At 39.0% G+C, this 27,323-nt stretch overlaps 1 protein-coding gene across 1 annotated transcript in view; it reads right to left on the reverse strand.

The window, feature by feature from the left end:
* PPP1R12A (protein phosphatase 1 regulatory subunit 12A) overlaps positions 1-27,031 on the reverse strand; it is a 47,691-nt gene extending 20,660 nt beyond the window's left edge. The window contains exons 1-11 of the mRNA XM_053462017.1: positions 26,561-27,031; positions 14,074-14,204; positions 12,506-12,624; positions 5,761-5,920; positions 4,585-4,729; positions 4,400-4,474; positions 3,979-4,061; positions 3,717-3,874; positions 2,966-3,090; positions 629-844; positions 87-181 (exon numbers count right to left, since the gene is read on the reverse strand). Coding sequence (XP_053317992.1) covers positions 87-181; positions 629-844; positions 2,966-3,090; positions 3,717-3,874; positions 3,979-4,061; positions 4,400-4,474; positions 4,585-4,729; positions 5,761-5,920; positions 12,506-12,624; positions 14,074-14,204; positions 26,561-26,797 — 1,544 coding nt within the window. The 5' untranslated portion in view covers positions 26,798-27,031. The remainder of the gene's footprint in view (positions 1-86; positions 182-628; positions 845-2,965; positions 3,091-3,716; positions 3,875-3,978; positions 4,062-4,399; positions 4,475-4,584; positions 4,730-5,760; positions 5,921-12,505; positions 12,625-14,073; positions 14,205-26,560) is intronic.
* Positions 27,032-27,323: the final 292 nt, after the last annotated feature.

The raw sequence follows: 27,323 nt of genomic DNA on the forward strand, positions 1-27,323 counted from the left end.
TTTAGTCCTATGAAACAGACTATTATTAGGAAATCACCTGGGTCTTCTAAACAGTATTAGTAGTTGGCAACTATTGAAAACATTACCTGTTTTCTTTTTCTTCAATATCTGAGGTACTTGCAAGACGCCTTGGTATTGTTGGAGCTACATATGCAAACCTTGTACCTCTACCATCTTTCTCCTGGTAAATAGAAAAAAATAAAATAAAAGTACCCAACCACAGCAAATAGTTGGGAAAAACACTTTGTTTCACTGGTTTCTCGTTACATAAAGATTTGTAAGCAACATTTTCATATAAAATACCTATAATGCAAATTAACATTTCAGTTGGATAAACCTTTAAAAAGGTCAGATAACTATAGTGGGCTACTACTTTACCGAAGGAGAAAGCAGGTGTAGCACACCATGGATTAGCCTACAGATCGAAGTCATGCCTCCTAAACAATTTCCATCACAGACTGCCATAGCGCACTTTAAATATCTTCACACTGCAGCTTAGCAGTAGTACAGATGGAAATTCCAGAAAAACAGAACGACTCTTACCGATGTACCTGGACTGCTGGAAGATACTTTTGAGAGGCTCTAAGAAGCTGTAAGGACAGAACAATGTACAGTATTTTGTTATTACCTTTTCTTTATTGTCTAAAGAAGATGAAAGTCTGGGACTTGAGGCTGAGCGCATGACTCCAGTGAAATCCCTTTCCTTTTGACCTTCCTTGGAAGCAGTTATCTCAGATAAAGCACCATAGCTTCCGGTTTTACGCAGTCCTAAACGCCAAGAGGCCGGAGACTCGTCTTTCCGTTCCTCCTCTTTAGGAGAAACTTTGTTTGCCAGAGTAGGGAACTGCAATCACAAAACATAGAATTCATTACTACAGACTGTAAGGTTTTTCTTACTTTAAGGAACCCAACACCAAAATAATCAACAGTGGATTTTTTTCTCTCCCTTTTTAAAAAGGCATGTGATCACAAGTAGCATGTTCTGTGGCAGGTCTTCAAGTCTTTACAGAAGACTGGAAAAGTAGCTTCACAAGATTTGACAGAGTAGAAAGAAATCTATGCATTTTGATCACATGGTTTAGGCATGAATCTCAATTGGGTTAACGTAATATTACTAGAAAAAAATTTGCACACAAAAACCTGTTAATAGTATAAATGACAGAATACACAAAATGTTTAACCAAATATATATATTTTAAAAAAATAAAGTTAGAAAAATCATGGAAAAATGGAAAAGGATCAATGAATGAACCAAACACACTAATGTAAGTTGACCATGCACAGTGAGGTAAATTTGTGATTAATTTTATTCTGCAACCTTGAACCACAGCTAAATTTGCACACCAGTTTCTCACCAGAGATTTGTCACCTTTACTTGGCACAAGGACTATACCAGTTTTGCGCAAGCCCTGTCTCCAAGACGTAGGCTGTATGGACTCCACCACTGGCATGAAAGGTGCAATGAAATCATACTGAACCCAAGGGGAAGATGGCAGAATAAGATGGAAAGCAGAGAATGAGAAACTACAAAATGTCAACAATGTTTATATTCCTTATGTTTTCACTAAAAGAGAACACTGCAGTGCAACAGCCTAAAAAAAATCATTTAACTGTCTATCACCAACATACAACAAAAGAAAACAAAAGCAAAATCCTCAAATGTGTATGTGGCACACACAAAAATGAGAGAAGACTGATTCACTGATGAGTTCTAGCTACTGGTACTTCAGGTGCTACAGACTAGCGTTTCCACAAGGCTAAGTATACAACAAAGGTTACTCATACGGCACTACTTCTCATTGTACAAGAAATGGCAACTACTGCTCCTGAAATTAGTCAAAAAAAGTCAAAACCTAAAGGCAACAATTTTGATTTATAGATGTATAATTTAGTCTTCACCAACGTAAAAGAAAGTGGTTGGGTTGAAGGACATGGGTTTGGTTGAATGCATCTTCTGCATACCAGTGTGTACTTAAGATATAATCAGCACCAGCCTACAAAGCGATACCATGTGGTCTTATAAACTGCATACGCAGCAATTGCTCCCACTGATTTCAAATCCTTTCCAACTATTCCAACAAAACTATGGTGAAAAAAACAGTCTGATGGCATGCTTCTACTTTCAGCTCAAGAACACATATTTAAAGTACAAGATACCTAAAAGGCATTCTTCTTTGGTGGGGATGCATATAGCACTGGAATGTCCCTTAAATAATCATTCCATCTCCTAACTGGTTGCTTAATTGATGACCCAGAGACCCCACAGAACTTAAAAAACAGCTGCTACTAAGTCAATAAATCTGGAAAATGTGATATTACAAATTATGTTAAAAAAAACAACACTAATGTATTTTAATCACTGCACAATCAGTTTCACGACAATGCCATGCAAGAAACTCTCCATTTAAACAAAGGATGAATTGTCCAGAAACTCCTTGCAAGCCATTAGAAGAGCTGCATCATCAATATTTAGTATCATACTATACTAAGACAATCTTAAGACAACTGACACTATTCCATACACATTGCAAGTCATACAATTTTGCCCTTATACCCAACACCCATCTAGTTATCCTTTAAACAAAATTATGTAACATCCTGCAGTTTCCCAGGTTTTGACTACTTATTGTCCTCTACACGGTATATTGTTTCTTTTATAAGAAAGGTCTCAAATTCTTCATAAGCTAAAATAGTTTAAAAAGCTCCATGAACTACAAAAGTTACAAAGCAATTAACAGCGATTAATGGGATTTAGTCTCAATTTTTCAAAAAGGCTGTGTCGTTCCATACCAACTTTAACATACACAATAGAGGTGTCTGAAGAACCTAGTTTTTATTAAACCCAATTGTATATCAATCATGATGGAAGTTAAAAACAAACAGTAAACAGGCAAAAACAATGGAGACGCAAATTGTTTGCTGCATAGGTCCAAATAGCAATGAAACACTAATGTTAACCACTGACCTTTTTCACTGGTGATGTAGGTGTGACTTGACCAGATGGGACTGTAGGTGTTGGAGTTGTGACAGTCGTCAGCTGTGTGCTGCTGCTGCTTGTACTGTTTACAAGTGCTGAAGGTTTGGTTTTATCTAAACATTAAAATAAAGGCTTCGTTATAAAGACATTTCAGCCCTTTAGAGTTTTATGCAAAAGTTACAAACAAGCACATATAGGGAATTGCAGGATCTTGTCCAAGTATTATTATTATTATTTATATAGCGCTAACAATTTACACAGCGCTTAATACAATACATATGTTTAAGGGGTATGACAAGATGAGAACTGACAGAATAAGACCCAAACTTAAAATGGGACTGATACCTAAGTTTCTCTTTGGAGATTTCTCTCTCTGCCAGGTACCCACACAGGAAGCAAAATCTACGTAAACCTACTTTTCTGATGAAACCCAACATCATTAGCAGGAAGGAGACACAGTCAGGAGCTTTCTAACCATTAACCAACCACCTGGGAATTTTTGGCACTTATATGATACAACAGTTTTTCTGATGCTTGATACACTTGTACTCATGGCTAGAAGCTTCACGTTGCTGTTTTGTTTTTTGTTTGTTTGTTTTTTAAATGTAATGCTTTACTAAGCCAACATCCTATTACAACCTTCTCCAAATAGTAATGCTACCATTAGGGGGTCTATGCTAGCATATACATATTAGGGGGCACAAACTACTAAACACTTCCATGATTGGAATACATTTACCAGTTTCTGCCTCAGACTCTGAGTCTTCCTCCTCCTCTTCTTCACTAGAGCAACTAGATTCATCTTTCTTCCCTTCATCCTCATTATCAGCTTTCTCTTGCTCAAGTGACTCGATGGTACTCACAGTCTTTTCAGGCTCAATAATCAAAGTTTCTTTGCTAAAACACAAAAGTATACTTTGTTTGTTTGTCAAATTCACATGCAACATACTGTATGTCACATACACATATGCTTTGTATGCTTAAAAAGCCAATATACGTACTTTTTCAGTGTTTTCAAAGACTGGTTGTTTTCTGTAGTAGAAGACTCGATTAGCGGCGACTTATCTTGTTTATCATTTAGGAGCTGTAAAATAAACTAAAGATTAATACTGAAAAATGGAAGCCAACTTTACAAAGGCTGCCTATAATAATGCCAAGTGAGAGTGTGTCACTACAATGAAATGATTTGACTTTTGAGATATGAGCCCATTACGTGAGTACAAAGACTGCGGTAAATCAAATTCAGAGCAGAGGCTTGTAATTGTAATGCTGTAAGTGAATTAATGCACAAAATCCTGAAATGTACCCCAAATACTACACCATACAGGTACACAACTGTGCCATAAAATATATGAATCTAAGAGAGTGGTAAAGTGGAGTGCAAAATACTTCCCACCCTAGTTCAAGTAATACACAGCCTACCAGATTCTGCTTCTTTTGCAGTTCTTCCAAATAGCCTAAAATATCTTCGTCAGCAACATCAAAAGCAGTTTGACCCTACAAAATAAAAGAGAAAAATAGGATTATATTCCATTGTTAGTGTTCTGAATTCTCAAAAGTACAAAACTGACAGAGCTGCTCTAACCGTGCTGCTTGACGCTCCTTACCACTTTGTTAATGGCGTCTATGTCACAAAAGTTTTCTACAAGTATTCTACAAGCCTCTTCTTTGCCCCAGTGAGCCGCAGCATGGAGCGGTGTCCAACCGTCAAAATCTTTAATATTAACATCATAACCGGCTTGAATTAAAAGCCTGTGGGGAAGAAAAAAATTAGAATAATGTAACAACGCGGTATAAAGAAGTCAAGTCTCAAAAAGTTTTCATATATAAACACTACACTAGAGGCATTTGTTTACCATTTTCCACGTTAACTTAAAAGGGATTGTATCCCAAAAATCGTTACTTGTTAGCATTACAGCAACCAAGAGGTGACATTCTCATAGTCTAGAGATACTCAAGACTGCCATGATCTGTGTTAATATAATGAGATTTCTGTAAAGTCAGTAGGAACTAAATTCCCTGTGTATGTATATATTACGATGTATATATGTACATCGGGAGGATTATGAAATAGTTTTCCATTGCTGAGCAGAGGCACACAAGCCAAAGATTACTATTTGCCATGCCAAGCGTCGGCTGGAGTGGGGCAAAGCACATCACACCACTGCACTCTGGAGCAGTGAAAGTGTGTTCTCTGGAGAGATGAATCACACTTCACTTCTGGATGTCTGACGGACGAATATGGGTTTGCCTACAATAATGATGGGGGGGGGGATAATAGTCTGGGTCTGCTTTTCAGAGTGTGAAGTAGGCCTCTTAGTTCCAGTGAAGGATTATAATGCTAAAGCATACAAAGTGGGAGACCCTTTCGTGTTCCAGTATAACTGCGCCCCAGTGCACAAGTGTTGGTTGGATGGGTTTGGTGTGGAAGAACTTGACTGGCTCCCACACAGCCCTGACCTTAATTGGGCTGTCCAAAAAGCTCATATAGGTGTGATGGTGCACACACAGTTTTGGTCATATAGTGCACTATAAATGTATACACATTATATATTGATTTGTAATACTTGTAATATATGTAGCACTGCCACCAAATGCATATTAAAATATGATTACACCATAGTAGTCAAATTACAAGTTAAGCATCAGTGCATTAACTGTAATGCTGTAGGATATCTCAATTGTCCATGAACGAATAACAGGAAGAATTTTTTTTGGTATAGCTAAAAAGAGGGGAAAAGCTCACCAGTTGAAAACGTCAAGGCTACACAATCCATACTTACTTTAAAACCTCTGCATAACCTTTAGCAGCAGCAACATGGAGTGCTGTACCTCCTGATTTTGGGTGTCTGGCATCATTTATATGGCCACTATTCAGCCACTGTCTTGCATCTCGAAGCATAATCCTTTCCTCCTCTTTTCTAGCTGCCTCAACATCGATACCTGGGTGTGACAAAATAGCTACTTAGTACGTTTGTAACACAGTCACTTAAACAAAAAACAGGTTTTCTGTATTTTATATACATCGGTTAGCAAGCCTTTTCTTTACATTTTGCGATGCTGTAACAACATTTAGAACAGGGCTCGACAAATCCCAGGCGCCAGGTCGCCATGGCGAATCAGAATTTTGTCCTGGCGCCTAGGAGTTTGTCAGCCTCTTACATTCACAAAAAAATGCCCCCGTGTCACCACGCGGGGGCGCTGCTGTTGCTGTCTCCCCAGGAGTCTGGGCAGACAGCACAGCCACTCCGAGCCCGCCCCCGAGCCTGAGATCACTCCCACGGAGTGATCCTGTAGGCTGAAACCGCGATTGCAGAGAAACCTGCAATAGCGTTTTCAGCTGCCACAGGCAGCTTCAGGAAAGGGGGTTCAGTGTTGATTGGTGTGGGGACCTGACACAACATCCCCCTGCTGCCTGATCGCTCCATGAGAGCGACAGGGCAGCGTTAACCCCTTCAATGCCGCGATCGCGGCATTTAGGGGTTAATTCCCGTTTTTCAAGGGGCTCTGCTGCTGGTGGTCTGCCTGGAAGTCCAGGCAGACCAGCAACAGCAAAAACGAGCCCCCACAAGCCCTTTGATGACTCCTGTAGGCATGGAAGCCTACAGCAGTCATCAGAGACTCCCCCCTGCAATGGCTGGTCTATAGACCAGCAATTGCTTCCCAGCTGCCAGAGGCAGCTTCAGGGACAGGGGAGAGGGTTCTTTGGTCTCCACATGAGTGTGGAGACCAGCCCCAACACCCCCCCCTGCTGCCTGATCGCTCCATGAGAGCGACAGTGCAGCGTTAACCCCTTCAATTCCACAATTGTTTATAACACATTCGTGGCATTGCAGGGGTTAACATTTGTCCCCACAAGCTTGTGGGGACTAAATATCAATCAATGCTGTGCTCCAATGGAACATCAGCATTGAAAGTGTTAAAAAAAATATATATATCAAAAAAAATTATTTAAAAAAAAAAACCCCAAAAAAACAGCACTGACCTGAAAGTCCAGGGTGCTTCCAGGTCAAATGCTGTGAGTTTAGTAAGTGGGCTGATGATGATCAGATCACTCCTAACAAACTGTTAGTTTAAAAAAAAATCCTGGCTCCTAACTTTTTTAGCTGGCGCCTAGATTCACAACAAATTTGTCAAGCCCTGATTTAGAAAACACACTACTGCTCAAAGGTTTGGGGTCACTTAGATGGTTTCATTGAAAACAAGGAAATTCCTAGAAATTCCTAGCTGTGCTAACACAATTGCAAAAGTGTTTTCCAATGACCAATTACCCTTTTAAACGAATTAGTGAACACAACGTGCCGTTGGATCACAGGAGTGATGGTTGCTGCTAAAGGGCCTCTGTACACCTATGAAGATAGTCCTTTAAAAATCTGCCATTTCTGGTTACAACAGTTATTTACAACAGTAACATCTACACTGTATATTTCATGTTATTTTAATGGACAACATTTGCTTTAGTTTCAAATTCAAGGAATTCAAGGAATTTTTAAGCAACCCCAAACATTGGAACAGTAGGGTACAAATACATATCCCTCCATTAACCTAACTGGCAACAAAATGCTGTGTTCCATGGTACTTTTGGGGTTTTTTTTGCAGTTTTTTTTAATTAGCAGAATGTTTCCCCGGAACTCTAAATTTCCTTGTAGGGAGTGGATTTTAGTTAGCAGATTCCTTACAGTAATGTTTTAAAAGTACCTGTTTTATTACCCCTTTGTCTTTAAGGACACATATGAATGTTGACATCTGAGGAAATACCATACCCCACTATCATAAGGAAGTCTCCAATCTAAAGGTGTATTTTGGAATAATCCTTTCCATGCACCAATCTCTGGAATAACATTATACAGCTTGTCTTCTTACAAAGTGACAAACCTGGTAACAACGCATCGTTCACATAGTTAGTTACTAAGACTTCACTTTTTCTAAACCAATATGTAAAAAAAAAAAAATCAAAATAAACTACATATAGTAAAAGCTACATAAAGTGATCCTGAATTTGTCTGCATAATCTACTAAAATCTGTATGGTTCTGATCCATAGCACCTTTCATATAAACAAATTACAGAATGTAACAATGCATTGTGTTCGGGTCACGTTTAAATATGCTGACTGGTAATCAAAAGTTGCAAATATCTTCCAGTAAGTACAATGCATACTGTTCTTACCGACAAGATAAAATTCCAAGACACACGAGATTCAAGTATATGCTTTGTGTCTTCCCGTCGGCGAGAGGGAAGTCTGGAAAAATCTTCTGTGATAAATTAAATACATTCAGATTTGTCCTAGGCAAGCCCTGAGACCTTTGGTCGGAGGAAGCTAACTTATGGTCAGGCATACAAAAATCTTCAAAGGAAAAAAAACGTGTGATGGGTTCTAAGTTAACACAAAATAAAGGCTTCGTCCATTATATAAAATGATTTAACTGCAGAATTATTTCACTAAAATATGGCAAACAGCCTCCAATAAGCAAGCAGTCCCAAAAAGTGCCAATTATAGTCAAAGCTTTACAGACATGCAATATTTGACTATAAAATTAACCCATAAAAAGGTACTAGACTAATTTGGATAACTTTCCAAAATTATTCTTTGTACCATATTTCACTAACAATAGAACAACGTACAGACACGAGTGGATAAAAAGACATTATTGTTCTTTCTTCGCTCTAAGCACTTTGGCATCCACGACATTTAAAATCATTCCACAATTGTTTCCTATCAGAAGAAAAGAACACTTTCTTCAGCATTTAACCACTGAACTCATGGAATTTCAGCTGCTGCTAGGTTAGTGGTGTTCAACTGTAGCTGTGTGAATTCTCTGGGTAATATGTAATCCAGCCTCACTAATGAAGAATGTATATTAAAGTACTGTGTAAGTGCTTTAGTATGCATTCTTAAACCAGTTTGAACTAATTCACTTACCTTTAAGAGAAACTGCTTCAAGCAGCTAAAGCAGTGACAGGAACGCATCCTAATTTAACCCCTTAATGACAATTGCCGGTCCTGGCACGGCACGGAAAAGCATGTGCTTTACGACAATTGACGTGCCAGGACCGGCACGTCTTTAAACGGGTGCAGAAAGCGATCTACTATCGCTTTCTACACCCAAAAAGCGTTGCTGAATGCCTCGACCTCGAGGCATTCAGCAACGCCGCGATCGGCACGAAGGGGCCATCTCTGGCCCCTCCACGGGGCGTCAACATCCGCCATACTTTGTATGGCGGCGGACGCCCGTTTTAAAAGCGTTTAGGAGGCGATCGACGATCGCCTCCTAAACTTAAATGGTGTCGCTGGAATGCCTCGATCAGGAGGCATCCAGCGACACCAAACACTAACCTTTTGATGGGCTGTGACCGCTCCGGAGAGCGGTCACAGCCGCAGCTGCCGGCAATCTTCGCCATCAAGGAAGATGGCCGCCGTCCTGTAACAGGAACCACAAATTTTAAAAGTTCGCTAGATGGTCCAGACCATCTAGAGAACTTTGGCTCCACTTGCAGGTTGAATACAGGTACTGCATTCACCATGCAAGTCAATGGAGCCCAGCTTTCTAATCACAGTGTGATTAGTAAAAATAAATTAAAAAATAAAATAAAATTAATAATAATTAGAAAAAATAGTAAAAAAACAGTAAAATGTAAAAATCATTTCCCACTGATGTCACTATCAGGGGAACCTCCAAGTTGAAAAAAAATGTTAAAATTTTTTTAAAAAAAATAATAAAAAAAAAAATATATACATAAAAAATATATTTTTGTGAGCAAGTCCTAAAATTAGCATATTAGCTTAAAACAATTCTCGCATGGAAAGAGTTAAAATACTGGCATATTAAATGCCCGTGGGGTGTCTACTTTTAAAAAATGTATGATTTGATGGGGTAAATTGAATGGGCCAGGTTCAACAACGTCCCAATTAACACGGGGGGAAGGATGGCCACACATCTAATTTCCAATTAGAAAAATGCACACGTACCAAATGTGGCCTTTTAGTTCCCCCAAAAAATGACACACCCATGCATGTGGGGTATCACTGCACTCAGGAGATGTTGCTGAACACATTATGGGGTGTCGTGTGACAGCGGCATATACCAGGAGCTGTAAATTCATACATAAAGTAGGTGTGTGTGGGAAAAATACACACACAAAAATATTACTGCAAACTTTGAAAAAATGCTGGTGGTAAAATGTGTGCATGCAAAGAGTTAAAATACCAGCATTTAAAATACCCTGTGGTGTCTAGTTTTGAAAAATATATGGTTTTGTTGGGCACACTGAAATGGCCTGGCTCAAAGATGTACCAAATAGGGCATGGGCAGTGGATCCCAAATGCCAAAGTTCAACATTGAAAAAAGCGCATGCCCCAAATGTGGCCCTTTTGCCCCAAAACAGCCAGGCAAAATCATTCATGTGAGGTATCGCTGTACTCAGGAGATGTTGCTGAACACATATTGGGGTGTTTTGTGATAGTGAAATATACGAGAACATTTTAATTCATACCTGAATTAAAATGTGTGTGGAAAACCAAATGCAAACAAATGACTACCACAAAGTTTGACAAAGACTGGTGGTAGATATGGTGCATGGAAAGAGTTAAAATACTAGCATTTGAAATACCCTGGGGTGTCTAGTTTTCAAAAATATATGGGTTTATTGGGCACACTGAAATGGCCCGGCTCAAAGATGTACCAAATAGGGCATGGGCAGTGGATCCCCAAATGCCAAAGTTCAACATTGAAAAAAGCGCATGCCCCAAATGTGGCCCTTTTGCCCCCAAACAGCCAGGCAAAATCATTCATGTGAGGTATCGCTGTACTCAGGAGATGTTGCTGAACACATATTGGGGTGTTTTGTGATAGTGACATAAACGAGAACATTTTAATTCATACCTGAAGTAAAATGTGTATGACAAAACAAATGCAAAAAAATGACTACCATAAAGTTTGACAAAGACTGGTGGTAGATATGGTGCATGGAAAGAGTTAAAATACTAGCATTTGGAATACCCTGGGCTGTCTAGTTTTCAAAAATATATGACTTGATGGGGTAAATTGCATTGGCCGGGTTCAAAGATACCCGAAATGGCACAAGGGGGGAAGAATTACCAGATTTGGAAAAAATGGCTTTGAAATAGCAAAACGCTACCTGTACTTATTGCCCCATAATGGGTAGAAAAAAGCAAAAAAACATAAAAACATTGGGTATTTCTAAACTCAGGACAAATAGTAGAATCTATTTAGCAGGTTTTTTCATTACCTTTTATAGATGAGTAAAAGATTTTTCAACTAAAAGTTAGAAAGTCATTTTTTTCTAAATTTTTCACCATATTTTATAATTTTTTTAATAGTAAATAATATGATACAATCAAAACAATGTCATCTAAAGAAAGCCCTTCTTGTCCTGAAAAAAACAATATCTAATGTGTGTGGGTTCAGTAAACGGGAAAGAAGAAAATTACAGCTAAACACAAGCAGCGCAGAAATGTTAAAAAGGCCATTGTCACAAAGGGTACAAAAAGTAAAATCAGCCTTTGTCTCGAAGGGGTTAAATTAGAATTGGAGTACTTTACTACGTATGTGCACTGGGAGTCTTGTTAGCACAACAAGAGTCCCAGAAAGGAGGGGACTGCCCTTGGGTACATAATGCAAGCGCAGGCAGAAGATGTGTTTGGCCAAAGCCGCCAAGCCTGGGAGGGGATGCAAATGCGCATAAGAGGATTCTTCAGGAGTCCAACACGATCTTGCAAGGGAGAACCACACAAGAAACGGTTGAGATGAGAAACCATGGTGTACAGTTATATTTTAGATACTAACTCTAGGTGTATAAAACCATCTAATACAGTGCTTCTCAACCTTCCTAATGCTGCGACCCTTACAGTTCCTCATGTTGTGGTGACCCCCAACCATAAAATTATGTAATTATATTTAGTGAAATGTGTTTTCCGATGGTCTTAGGCGACCCCTGTGAAAGGGTTGTTCGACCCCCAAAGGGGTCGCGACCCACAGGTTGAGAACCGCTGATCTAATACAACCCGAAACATGGTTTGCTTACAAAAGACCTCAGACCCCTGGCTGTTTCAAAATAAACATTGAGAGGAGAGGCAGTTTGAATTGTGTCCTTTTATCACAACTTGCTGCATAATAAAGTGGGGAACAATCCAGGAAACTGAACTTCCCTAGTTTCTAAGGAATTACATCAATCTATGTAAAACCAGATTTGAAGAACGATTAGGACATCCTAAATTTTGTGAGTTATGTGGTGAGGTGATGCCCTGCAACGAATAGCCTCTTTGAATAAGTGCATTTACTTATTTAAACCTCCCATAACTGGTGCTTTTTTTGGTACAATTTATATGTGGAAACTTGAGATCTTTCTTTTGACGTGGCACAACTAATAACCTACATTTGGTGTAATATATTAAAATTGGTGAAGTGACAGATCAATTTCAACTCATTCCCAAGCAAAATGTTTGAGAATCACTAGCCCAGAGAAGAGCGGGCGCTGCTTGTTCTAGAGCATAAACCTTGCACTTTACCTTGCCGATTTACTTCATTCTGAAGGAGTTCTTCCATGGGCTCTTCCTCAGCAATGTCTAGTGGAGTGTCTCCTTCACTATTTACTGCCCCTACATTAGCTCCTCGACTAATTAAATATCTGCAAAGAAAGGGGGAAAATGCAATTTGCAGCTTCACTTTACACTGCACATGCCATGACGACGACGGTTCCACTATATCAAAGATATCAAATATTTACAATATACACACACACATATATATATATACACACACACACACACACTTAAAGTGACAAGAAAAGGTGAACTTTAGAATTACCAGCATTTCCGTATACCATTTTCTTAAAATATTATATGATCTTCTAAGCAACAATAATGAACACAATCTATTTTAACTAATAGCACAAAATTATTATATTGTACATCATTCCAATATTCACAGTGTGAGTTTGAAAAGCTATGTGAAATCCCAGGCTAACCACTTCAACAAAAGCTAACTGGAGTCAGGAGTTGGCCAACGTGTAGTTCAATCAATGAAACAGGATTGCAGGTGTGTTTTATAGCTACTTTGGCATAGAAAAAAAAAAACCACTCAAACTTGAGTTTGCTATTCTCAGGGAGCATCTGCTGATGTGAACCATGCATCACAAAAACAAATTTCAGAAGATCAACAATCAAAAATTGTTGATTTGCATAAAGCTGGAAAAGGTTACATATTCAGTTAGACAAATTGTTTATACATGAAGACAATTTAGTCATGTGGCTATTCTCCCTAGAAGTGGGTGCCCAGCCAAGACGACTCCAAAGGGCAGAAGACAGAATGCTCATGGACCTAAAAAAGAACCCTAGAGTAATAGCTTATGGCTCGAAGGAATCATTGGAACTGGTTAACAAATCTGGTAATCATATTTAAAACATTGAACAGGCATGGAGTCAGTGCTTTCTAATTAAACATCTCTGTTCGCATGAAGTTTGTGAAAGGCTACCTTGATACTCCTCAATGCTACTGGGAAAGTTTCAATTGTTCGGGAAGAACCCCTTTTCGAGATGCTGTGGCATGACGGCAAGAGAGCTGTTCACACCCGACATCCTAGGAATATGGCTAAGCTTAAGCAGTTCCAGATGCACTTGTATGAGGCTATTGCTGCCAAAGGAGGTTCAACCAGTTATTAAACCCAACGGTTCACTTACTTTTACCACCACACTGTGAATGTTTAATGTGTTTAGATATTAAAGACATGGAAGATTACCATTGTTGGTGTGTCTTATTAATTTAAGGATGTTGTCTTTTTTTTTATATACTTGTGACTTAGGTATAGATTCACATTTTATGAATTAATGCAGAAAATCAAGTAAATTACTTTTGCCTGCCACTGTATAGTGTGTGGTTATATATATACACACACACACACACACACACTTACATACACACACACACACATACACCATTACAACTAGACGCTAATAGAATGGATAACACTCATTTAAAATCATTACGCACTGAAGGAAGCAGGTCACCAGTTCTCTCACATATCAATAACCAACATGTCAGTGCTTTGCTTGGCAGTCATCTGAATTTAACAACTTACTCTGCTATGTCAAGATATCCACAGGAAGCAGCAGCATGCAGTGGTATCCAGCCTTCATTATCTGGTTGATTAATACTGGCTCCATTCTCCACAAGAAACTTGACCATATCCAGGTTATCGTCAATGCAGGCCTAAAACGGCAAAATACGTACACATATGTAGAGCTGGACAAACAAAGCTAGAGTTTAAGAGTAGCACGAGTGTCTGCTAGCATTATCCCCTGCATATGTTCTTTATGAATAGAGTGAATATAAGAAATGTGTATTTTAAGTACATCAGAGGAAACCAATTCGGCTGGATTCATGGTGCTTAAAATGTTGCCAAACAGATTCATCTTTAACACACAGCAGGGGAATCACAAGTACATTGCAGATCCTAGGTAGTATCTTGGGAGGTAACATTTAACATGTAGGAGTTCACTGCACTTTTCCCACACAAAGCAAACATGATCTTGTCCATAATTAATTTTGAGCAGAAACATAAAATATCTTAAAATATCCAACATAAACTGATTTAACAGTTGCAGTTATATATATTTATTTCACCCTATAAAGGCACTGTGTACTTGTTTGGGGGCAATAGAGAAATTCAATCTTAACTACAAGAAAACTGCATTATTGCCTAGTGTGTACTACGCTACAGAGTAAAGCTTTGCAGAATGTAAAGTAAGCACGCCGTGCATTTGTCGCAGTAGAAATGTAGCTTATTTTACCATACTTCCAATAATCAATTCAAGCAGCGCAAACACACTGTTTTATTAAGTGAATCAAGGTTTCTTTACAGTCACCAGATTTGCTGTTCAAACTATTCACAGGGTGTCATTGAAAGAGGACAAGACCATTTTAAAGAGGTTCTGTCATGTATTTAGGATTGTCATATGGTCTCAATCTAGACAAACTAAGCCTTTATGATACCGTTTTGTGGTAAGCAATTAGCCCCTCTGGGTTTTTAACACTTGAGGGATACCGGGGCATTGTTTGCATAGGAAGGACTTCATTAGCACCCTAACAAACAAACAATCTCAGTTGGTGTTTGAGTTTAGATGTACCAAAATAGGACACAACTGCACACAATGGTGATTTCCATATCTGCAGACAGAGTGTATTTGAACAACACACAACAAAACCAAGTTCACGCCAGAACTACACTACATTAAGGTTTACAGTATACACCCCCAGTATTTAAAAAAGCAAATATAATGTATATGTCCCTCTAGTTGAAATCATTAATCCCACTTCATGGTGATCCATAGATCTACTGACCAAAGTGGAAAGAAATTCTGACTGTATCCACTTATCTGTAAAAACTGAACATAAATCCATAGTTATTGTCAGGAAAGCGTTGCTATTTGCTTAAGGCAGGGGAGCTCTGCAGTCAGCAGAAAGGATTTAAAATTCAATGACTATTCAGCGAGCATCTCAGAGGCTCTATTAGTACTTCAAAAACGTGTGGGAGTTTAATGGGAACACAGGTGAAACTCTATAGGGTTTAATCGCTAAAGTGGGAGTTTGCAAACTAACGGAGCTGAAATATTTGAACTCAACTACTTCACAGTGTGATATTAGGGACTTTCCCTGCTCAGACACCATACAGAGCTCATTCTTTATGACAACGCTATGAAGTGCCTTCCTTTCATTAGTCAGCGGGTCCACCTGGGTGATTAAGAACGAGCCATACTTTTGTTTTACACAGGCAGCATAAGAAGCCAGGGTGTTTGTCTTCTAGATTACGTAGGTAATGTAGTTAGAACAAACACAGAAATGACTATGCAGCTGTCTGAAAAGACAATATACGCAAAATTAAAAAGAAAAATTGTGAGAGGTGCTCTCTAAGTTAGGGACTTCTTCAATATGAACATATTCATCTAATGCCATAAAGTAAATGCCGGATTTGGTGAAGAAATCAGACAGCTGGATGAATGACATCACTTTATAGAGGCACTACAAACTTAGCTTTGACTATACATGGTTCTGGGCTTCCCCAAGACCACATAGGAGGGGGTGTTGGCAAAGTGGGAAGCACAGATGCTCTGCACACTATTCCATGACACGTGCTTCTGAAAAGGACGATAAACTGTCCCCCACAACAGCCCTGCCATATATGTAAGTGTAGGAACACCTGTGTCATGTGAACCATTTGTGTAAAAATCAAATAAAATGAAAACATTGAAAGTTCTCACACCATGTTGTGGCCAGATAGAATTGTTTTCTTCATTTTTCGTTATCAGTGGTTAACATATTGTCTAAATTTAAACAAATATGAACAATTTCAGGGTTTAAAAAGCTTGCCACTGAATTTTTTTTTACTTGTGTATTTTGTTGTAGGCAAAACCTAATGTTATTCATGACAATACACACAAAGCTGTTTTCCCATTCATTACTCAAGACCTACTATTACTTCCCCTTATGAACCCAGGGTGTTCTATTATGCCCTGCACGCTTTTAGTACACAAGTACGCCAATCATTTCAAACTGTTGGTACACTTTTTGGATTACAACACCATCAACATTTTGGCTCAGTGTAAAACAATAGATGCCATATACTTTGTCACAAAAAAATATTTATAATTTTAATAGGATAACATTCCAAATTATTACCCCCATGTAATTTACCTACTACTGAGACTTAACTCACCCATTACTTTTGCAATAGTCTTATTTCAATAATGGGATTCCATCGGAATTTGTACGGTCCTGTAGCACAAGGATTAAACGGCTAACCACACTCCAATCGCAAAGACCAAACCCCCTTTGACAGTTTGGGGTTAGCTTCTTAAGTAGTGATATGTAGGCTTTTCTGTGGATAGTCCACAACTGGAACTTCATTTGGTTTTATACAGGAATTTAAATGATTCAGTCATTTGGCTTTCCCTTTGTTGTCACTCTTATCAGTTTCAATTTTAGCTTGTCAGATAACCTTTTTTGTGCATCTTTTACCTTCTCAAAAAGGTATTGACTGTGTAGAGGCATTCATTGGCATAAAAGGAAAAGGCAGCATTGTTTTCTGTTTGATTTAAGCGGTTGCTGAAAAGGTAAGGGTTGTGAAGGTTAGAGAGTCTGTGTGTATATTATATATAATTCCTGCCCAGATCTGAAAGTAACTCGACATGGCCAAATCAGGACAGATATGGCATTCAAAAACATTTCCCTGATAGCTAGACAGGGAACACTAATCAGCGCTACCATTAAATGGTTAACACCTTCCTATTCCTTGTTCTTGCTATTACAAAAGTGACTGGAGTTGTATTTCATGATTGCAACAGTTAAACCCGAGAGACTGGTTTCTGATAACTTGTTTAGTCCCATTTGATTAATCAATGCCAGTTCATTTGGGAAAAAAAATAGATATGGAATAGTGTTAATAGAGTACTAATAAAAATGATAAATGTCCTTGATCACTCACATCTGAACAATTTGACATGCCTGTTAGAATAAAACTAATGAACCCAAGGCGTTAGTCATCATCATAAACTCATTCAGTCAAACTCATTCACGTAATCTGACCAAAAAAAACTTGGCAAGGTGCACACTTGTGCAGTGATTTAACACCTAGTCTTTCAACTAATTTTAGCATTTTTTTTATCCATAAAATGCTCTTTTTAAGTCTACAACCCTGACTTGGCATTCCATTTGATGGAATACTGGGAGTTGTCAACATTCAAGGAAACAGATTTTTGCCAAGGACATTTACCCAGGCTACCTACAGCTTGTACTTTTTGTATGTATGTAAATGTTCTGTGGATATTTAGTAGTAGCCAAGTCTAGTATTGCCTGCATCAGGGTGAGGAGAAGCTTGCTGCCCTGAAGTTCTCTCCTTTCTTCTAGCACACTTTTGCAAATGCTGCCTGAACCATTAAACAATAATAAGCAAATGACTTGGTTATAGATAAGATTGTATCTTCTCATTTTCTTACCTTTCCTCACAAGGTGGGATTAGATTACATCTACAAAGTACTATTTACTTATTTCAAAACCTTAAATCTAAACAGGGCAGTTAAGACCGGCAATCCAGAGGGGGAGTTTACACTCCAGCCCCATCACCCTGGTTACTAAGCCCTCAGCTTCCCCTTCCTCGACTGGGTTAAAAGTATAAAACCTCCCACTAAGACAGACCATGCTGTCAGTTTGGTAACACATTGAGTCCTGACAGCAGGTTATACATTCATGCGCATACACCAGCTTTACTCTCCCTTTAAAATAGAGATTGCAGTGTCATGGAATTAAAAGATTTAGAGCTTCTTCCAAAATCACCCCCTGGAACAACAAGCAAACCGCACAAACCATTTCTTGTTTGAAAAACACACATCACTGTTGATGAGGATTTCATTACATTAAAAACTACAAAACACTGTTCCCATGACCTTTGAGATATAACTGGACAAGACACTGTTTACGCTATATCAAGTTTGTTCATGCAAGTAGATGTCTTGGTACCAAAAAACAAAACAAATGAACAACACGCAGAGATAAATCATTTCATGTAGTTATAAAAAAAAATGGTGAAGATGAGTTAATGGCTTGCTTTACGCTACTCTCCAGCCATGATATGCATTTTGTGTCATCCGTTTTGCTAACGGATCGGGGGGGGGTTCTGCAGAATTTCCCCATATGTAATTGCCCCTAATTTAATATGTATTTTTATAGTAAGAGTAGGAAGTTATACTGTTTCTTAACATATTTTTAAAGCAAGAAAAATCTTATGTCCTTTTTGCTCTGAGAAAATGATTGATTTTCAGTAAACAGAGTTAAACATTTGAAACGACCACCACTCATTGCTAAAGGGGGTTCCCGGGGAAGTGTGGAGTACCTTACGCACAACCTTTTTTCCTTACACCTTTAATATAAAAATATATATAAATAATACATTATGCGTGGCAAATGGAAGCTTTTCTTTATTATAAATAAAAAATAACCCTTCAAAAAAGGAAAATAAAGGCATTAGTTTAGGGTGCTCATATTGGGCACTTCCTTGAAAAAGATGTGCACAATTTGTGTTTAAGGTTTCAAAGAGCCCAAGAAGAAGGAACTGTTACAATGGCAATGTCTCTCACTTTAGGTTGTTGCACAACTAAGTTGCTCATACATACCGCAAAGAACTGCAACTTCCTGCGCAGCAATGAAATACGCTGCTAAAAGGAAGCGTTTCTTAAAACACTACTGAAAGAAAATGATAAAATAGTTAAACTAAATAGTTTAGCACTTTAAAGCAGAGCTCTGAGGAAAGTTTGATCACCCTAGAGCTTGCAGCTGAATATTACCAGTTGCTGATTGTATATTCAATAAAATGGAAGTATCTTTTATTTATATAGTGCCAAAAATTTACGCAGCACTTAATACAATACATATATTCAAGGGGTATGACAAGACGAGAATTGACAGAATAAGGCAAACCGATACATTAGGTGGAGAGAAGCCCTGTTCGCAAGCTTACAATCTTGAAGGAATGGGATGAGGACAAACATAAGGAATATTCAATGGAAACCAACGGTCTTTACTATACTGCTCAAAATGCTATTCCCATATAAATGTTCAAATATATTTTAGCAACTTGCTACAAAACATGACAGAATTAGGTTTTTGCAAGACCATGATGTGTCCAGGAGTAGACATTGGCAAATTGGCCATGGTTGTTTTAACCAGATAGCACTAGCGGAGACAAGGCTATTATTTTTTTAATGTTCTACGTCCTAAGAAATTAATCTTTCCTAGACTTCCCTCAACAGCGCAAGCACATCTGCTAAATTTTTACAAATACCTAAGCTTTCGCCACTTTCCTGAATTCTTCAGATTCTCTCCTGCCTGGGTTTCAGAAAAGAAAAAGAATTTCAAGGTGTAATCTTAAATGATCTTTTCTAAATAGTACTAACACTGATCCCATAAGTATACAGAATCTGAGAAGCTCAATGTTTTCCAATTCAGATGAACTGAAAGAACCATACAGCACCGCTCACCACAGTGCCCCCCCCACAGTGCCCCCCCACGTGAATTTGTCCAACACAGAGGTGGATAAATTTGGTTAAAATCTGGACCACAGCCAAACAATTTACCATTCAATATATTCTATATCCTTTTTATTACCAAAATAACAAAATCACCCAGAACTAGGATCTAGGAGCCAGCCAAAAAATACTAACACTCACTACGATACCTACATAAACACTTTCATCATGCTACTTGTTGGCTGAGGGCATCTCTTCTGCAGTATTTTTGTGTTGTGCTGAATGTTGTCATATCACGGCTGCATTTTCTTGTATATACGTGTACAGCTTTACAGAGCAATTGTATAGTTGTATCCAAATCTAATGCTAGAAAAGCCGGCTTTGGTCCTGGACAACTCAATCCTTGGACTGCAAGTAAAAGCACAAATGCAGCATAGGAAAAGAAACACCAATACAGAATAAATGGGTCATGGAGAATAACAAAGCTGGAAAATCTATACACTTTTTTAAAAATAGAAAAAGGCATTATATAAAAAGAAAGCTATGAATTATTTGCAGCCTGAATCAACTGTGAAGTTTCTTTCAGATGTGACAGTTCCCCTTTAGGTCAAATATCTTTCCGCCAGTTTAAAAGACTGTGGTATACTGTCAGATTTGGATACTTCCTGTTCAGCCACTACTATATGCCAGCATTGTGCAGTATTTGAGAGGTGACAGCTGAGGAATGCCGCACATCCTAAACTATGGTTTCCAATGACTCAGGTCAGGAATGCACACAGCAAAACATGGCAACTTGGTATGTCCCCACCCAGCAGATAAAATCAACCCTATTTACATACACTTACACTAAGTGACCAAGCTGTCAATGGCTAGAATTGTAGGTGTGGGCATCTGCTGAAGGTGTTCGGTCCTTAGGTTTCACGCAGATGCATATAACAGCAGATAAAGAATAACTTCCAGATTTTAATTCATGACAGTATTGATTTAATGGTATCAGTTCTGCTTGGGCGGGCAGTCCACTGAAACACTCATCAGTAATGACAGGTAGTCCTCATTACGGGTAAAACTACAGAGAGCTGACACACCAGATGGAAATATTATATCTCTCACATTACGAAACATTCCTAATTCTAGTCTTTACTGGTTGCCAAGGAAACATGAATATTTTACGGAGGCTTCTTCAGTAAAATAAATAGTCTCCTATGAGCAGCACGTCAGAACCAACAACTACTCTTCCAGCTGCAATTACAGCTCTCCGTGCTGCTCACAGGAACACTCCAATCACGACATGCTCTTTAACGCATATGATAACCTCAAGTTTTGTGCATAAATTAGCGACCTTCAGTTTCACGCATATCATCTAAAGCATGCCAAGATTCTTGAAATTTTTAGGTTTCAAAACAAAACAGTTGTCCCTCATTTCAATGCTACCCAACAAAATAAACTGGTTTTACTGAACTTCAGGATAGCACATGAAGATATTCAAGAAATATAAAGTCAATTATTTCAGATTGTTTTTTCTTTTTTAACCAGTTCAGTACAAGAGCATCTAAACCATAGCCTCAGCTCATCCTGGCACAGGGCTCAGATTTTAACACATATGATCTCTGAGCAGCTCTACGTTTAGATATAGACCAAAACAAACGTTGCTTTTCTAGCAGGCTGTCTCTTAGTTTGCGGTCACCTACTGGAAATTTGAACCAAGCAGGTTTTTCCAGTTGTGGTAATGTTGGTCGTAAAGTGCAGTTTAAACAAGGATCTAAACAATCCAACATCTCCATCCTGTATGCATATCATATGGAATCATGTAAAGAATCCAATAAGCTGCACCAACAGGGAGGGTGGTGGCTCCCATAATGACAACAGCAATAAAAACTGGTAGATAGCAAAAGTCAAGCAAAAATTTGTGATTCAACAGGTGCTTCTTAGAATCCACAATAAAAATACATACAGACTTGCTGTGGGAATGTGTCCTCATTCAGCCAAAAGAGTATTTGTGGGGCCAAGCACTGATGTTGGACAAGAAGGCCTAGTTGGAAGATGCATGTGTATGCTGTAGCATGAAAATGACCCTTCACGAAAACTAAGGGCCTATCTCAAACCTTTCCATGAAGCCCCTGAAACAGTGCTTGTGTCACTTAGAGGCATTTTGGATCTCTGTAGTGAGGACACGTGATTTTTATGTGCCACTTCAGTGTGGTCTACCACTTCATGGCTGATCTGTAGTTTCTTCTAGATGATTCTATTTCCCAATAACAGGACTTTCAGTGAACCGGGGCAGATCTAGCAGGGCAGAAATATCACAATTACTTGAGGCAAGGGTGGCATCCTATGGCAGTGCCATGTTGAAAGTCATCAAGCTCTTCAGTATGACCTATTATACTGACAATGTTTGTCATGAAGATGGCTACCTTTGTGCTTTATTGTATACACCTCTTGGCAATTGGTATAGTTAAAACACCTAAACTCAGGAGGGGTGTCCATATATGTTTGGTCATTCAGTGTACCTATAATATACCCCCCTAAAAAACGTATGTCGCAAAGGTGACAGTGTAAAGAGTTGTTACTTTCCATCTTGAATTTTCTACAGGAATGTAAAGCTAATTTTTCATGCTCTGTTAAAAATGGCATATGAAGAATTCCTCAGAAGAAACAAGGAACTAAACTAAAGCAACATTTAAATCATGTATTTTACACATAAAAGCAACCCGACACCTAGACAGATCATTCCACAAGTATTCCTTAGTACTTGATGAAGGTAAATGAAGCTTACCACGAAGGTAACTTGTTAACCAACAACCCTACGAAAATGTTAAGAACATTGGGCAACCCACATTAACGCAATGCAAAAGCTTTGGAGCAAGAATCAATTGTTTTCATTTTTGTGAGGAAATCTGGGTGATAAGTACATAGGCTGAAAGCTTCTGGACATGGCATCTTGGAGTTCCAATAAGTACATAGAGGATGTCTAGTTTACACAGCCATTGCAGTAATTCTTGCCAGGGATAGTTCTGGTACAAGTTTAATTTCAATTGTTACATTCAACAAACCCCTTAAATGTCCTCAAGTGCTTCACTTAGAATGAAAATCACTTAAAGGTAGCACAATAACAAAATATGCTGTAGTTTACATACATTGGGAACATATATAAGGCCTTAGGCTAGGTTTTATTGAATAGTTCCACGATCTGTTTGAAAGGATGCCACACAAAAGGATACACATGAATCAACCCATGGCACACAGTTTGCTCTTGCAAACAAAGACAAAGGAAATATTTAAAAAAAAAAAACAGATATGGACACAGTTTAAGAAAAGGTGGTCAAAAAACAGCCGGTGAGTTATACGTTTTACGATTTAAAGATTAACAGCTGAGCAACTTGCATACTTTGTCAGCTACACTCCATTGATTACAGCTTGCATGCTCCACAGCGAAGATGTGGGAAATAAAATGCATTGGAGTAAAAAATATATATATATTATGTTCCATTTATATAGTACCAACAATATACGCAGCGCTTCTTACAATACATATATTCAAGGGGTATGACAAAACCAGAATTGACAGACTAAGACAACCCAGTACATAAGAGGGTCCTCCTCACAAGCATACAATCTAGCGGTATAAGAGGGAAAAAAAGAAGCGCCCACACAAATGGGGACTGGACTGTCCATTAAAGCGATTTTGTGAAAACGTTTGCTGAAAGTTTAGAGGTGGTGGCAGCCAACAAAGTAACCAATGTTTTACATATAGAAGGTTTGACACAGGGGTTCTACAACAGTAATTTGTATTGAGAATAGGCAAAGAACAGTTACAAAGTTGCACTACAATTATAAATGTCTGTGCATCTAAATGTTGAGTATCGAGTGGCCTCTTAGCATCTTGGGAAAGGTTTGGTTTTCATTGCATATTCTTTGTAGCCAAGAAGTCTTCGTTTTATTCCAACCAATGCCTCTAACTTGGCCATAATCTCAGGTTACATCATAGTATAATCTAATGTCATTGCCTTTTAATTCCTTTTTTAGCCACTAAATGTAATTCTGCCTCATGTTTCCTTGCATTTAAGCATGGAAATTGTTCTGTTATAGATGTGTCCTGTTAAGTATATGATTCAGCCATGTTCAACCGTTTTGTGTAAACCAGAACACTAAAGAGAAGCATATACCGCAATTCCAAACAGGCCATTTGTGATGAGACCTTCATTATGTATTTCATATGCACGTCAGCTTGTTTAGAACTACTAGACAAGACGGCAATTAATGAAACATCAAAGGCCGCTGACTGAACCAACAACGCTTTAAGATAGCATAAGTTTGATATCTGTGAATTTATAATGGGACCATTATACTGAATGCGAGTGCCTTATGGGGGTAAGCAGACCCGAGACTTATCCAGATAAAAGAAGGGACATTCAGCTCCAAGAATAATCATGTCATGCTCAGGTAAATAAGTCTAACCAAATGACTCCAAATCAGTTGCATGGAGTAAAAAATAAATACAATAATGAAAGAATTAAGAGGGCATCCTGCAGCTTTTTGAAATACATGTTGATGTTAAGGGTGTTTTATGTATTACATTCTCTTATGTATATACATGTGATTATCATGCAAACTGTGACAGGTGGTTTTATCAACCAATAGAATGCTCCTTATCAGGGAAATTATATTAGCACATTTCAAAACTGTCATCTTTATACACAACCCATAAGTATTTCCCAATAAAAGCAGAAATTAAGAAAAAAAATGTACTCGCTTGATGTCAGCGCTGTGAAAAGCAAGGTTTAGCAACTAGAAAAAAAAACCCTTAAAAGAATAGCTGGACATATATACACACACATATATATATATATAGGAAATAGGTATCGGACAAAATCCAGGAATGCGCTAAATCAATAAATATCAAGAAAGCACAAAAAGTTGGGAATAAACACTTCTAGGGGTCATAACAAGCTGGCTCCTGCAATGACAGACATCCACAATTTACGCAAAGACAGTACAAATAGCACAATAAGGATATACATAGTTCAACTTTAAAGTAAGCCTTAAATATAGGGTATAAGCTTTCATATACAATGGTTGCAGATGTATATTTTAACAGAACCATACAAGGTTGAGCGATTATGAATATATAAACTGTTCCCTGAAGCTCCCGCTGAGGTTTCATACATTTGTCGAGTGTTTGAGGCAAGAATACAGCATGTGCACTTTGCCTGCGTTAAACAACCTAATATTAAACGACCAAGGTAAAGAAACGAGGGCTAGACAGATATACGGGTAATGCAAGAACATGGCATACAAAGATCACTAGAAGAAGGATCTAAACGCGAGGCACCAGCAGTTCTTGTGGATCTGTACAACCCACCAACAAACCCTGTGTGCCGATTGGAATATTAACGCACATGTATGACAGTGAGTTTTGTAGGAAGCAGAGTTCTGGTATTTTTTTTTACAGTCAGAATCTCAATCAGCGACACGAAAGGAGTTAAACACCCAGATCGGTGCTGCATTCCCAGCCTGGCTATTGCTGGCCACCTCCTGCATTATCTCCCTGTGCTAACCTGCCCTTATTTGGCCAACACGGAGATTCCAATCAGCCAGCTACAAACAGAACATGCACAAAGCATCCATCTTGAGGCAACTTAACTGCTAATATCTCTTCACTTCGTAGCAAATCTAAACCTTAATGAAGTTCATTCTCACCTACTCGAGAAAAAAAAAAGAAGATTTAACGCAAAAGGAACATGAAAAAGATTAAAGAAGAATAACCGATAGGTGGTGATTTGATCGTAGGCATATCATGTCATCCAAACAATGCTCCTCAGTACTTCCAAGAATAAACATAGCATTCAGCTCATCAGACAGAGCAACAATTGTTACGGAAAAATTACACCAGGGGGTTCCAAATATTTACAAACAAACAGACAAATGATACATTTCAGAGGAGAACAAAAAAATTAACCTTTCTATTCCCTAAGCAGTTATACCACGGTTTATTTTAAAACATATACTGGTATATAGAATAGATAGAGTACAAGATCCTGCACTGTAACCACACATTGGCTTCTGTGAGTAGCGAGATGAAGGATGAGCATATTTATTGGGGTCCTTTTAAAATTCAGGGTGATAAAGGATGGGGGGAGAATGATTAAAGTACAGGATAGTCCGGATTTCTGCTGTATTGAGGACGATCCGGGCCATTCCTAGCACGTATTGGCTATGTTATGACATCGATTCTTTGCCTGTGTAGTGGAGCACGGACACCGCACTGCTAGCCTGCCGTGACATTATATACTACATAACCAAGGCTCAGCACGGGCCGCTCATACAGGCCTTGTGTCACCGAGAGTGTTACTGCGATTAACTCTTGACTTAAAGGAACAAATGAAATGACACTGAGATAGTCAGGGGTGAGTACTACAGCCACGGCGCAGGGAGCGGCTAGCCGTTCGTGTCTGTCTGCAGCAGGGCCCGGTAATGACAGCGTGTAAGAGCCGGCCAGCAGCACCGTGACAGCGAGAACAAAGTGGGCGGCTAGAAGTGACGGGTGGGTACCTGATGCAGGGCGGTGAGTCCGTCTACATTTGCGTAGTTTATGTCAGCCCCACGGTCCAGCAGCTTGAGCACCTCCTCGCTGTCTCCGCTGGAACAGGCAGCCAGGAAGACGGCTCCATCGTCGAATTTTACCTTGGTCTTCTTCCGCTTGATGACGTGCGGCTCCAAGTCAGTCTCAGAGCCGATCCAGCGCTTCAGCTGTTCGTTCCTCTTCTGCTTGGCGTCCGCCATCTTCATTCCCACCCCCTTCCCAGCCCTGGGTCCTTCCCTCCCGTCCTTTTCCTTTAGCCTTGTTGCTTGCACTCCGTAGATATTTTCACTGTAATACTCCGAGTCCCCTTTTCTCGAACGTCGCCTGCCAATAGTACAAGCTCCGGGGCCCACACCCTACTCTCTTTCACTGACACACAGCCGTCTGCAGGCCCGGACCGGCTGCGCACACACAACGCGCGGCCGCGACGCTCATTTGCATAATCTCGCGAGAGCGTGAGGTTGGTTGAGATAGACACAAGCAGCTCGCCGACGCCTCTAACCGCGGGAGGAGCAGAGACTGCAATAGAGAGCTGTGATTGGATGTTGTGAGGCTCGCACGTCACAGCTCTTGTTTTGAAGAGAAGTTAGGATGAGTTGTTACTTGTATGGTAGACGAGATATGGGTTGTGTGATACGTTTTCTTGTTAACATGTTAATTGAAACAGCACAACGGTGTCTGTTTCTTCATGAGACAACTCTAAACACAGACGCACACGGCTATTTGTTTACG

Source organism: Spea bombifrons, chromosome 4 (assembly GCF_027358695.1).
Source record: "Spea bombifrons isolate aSpeBom1 chromosome 4, aSpeBom1.2.pri, whole genome shotgun sequence".
In the NCBI taxonomy this organism is placed as follows: Eukaryota; Metazoa; Chordata; class Amphibia; order Anura; family Pelobatidae; genus Spea; species Spea bombifrons.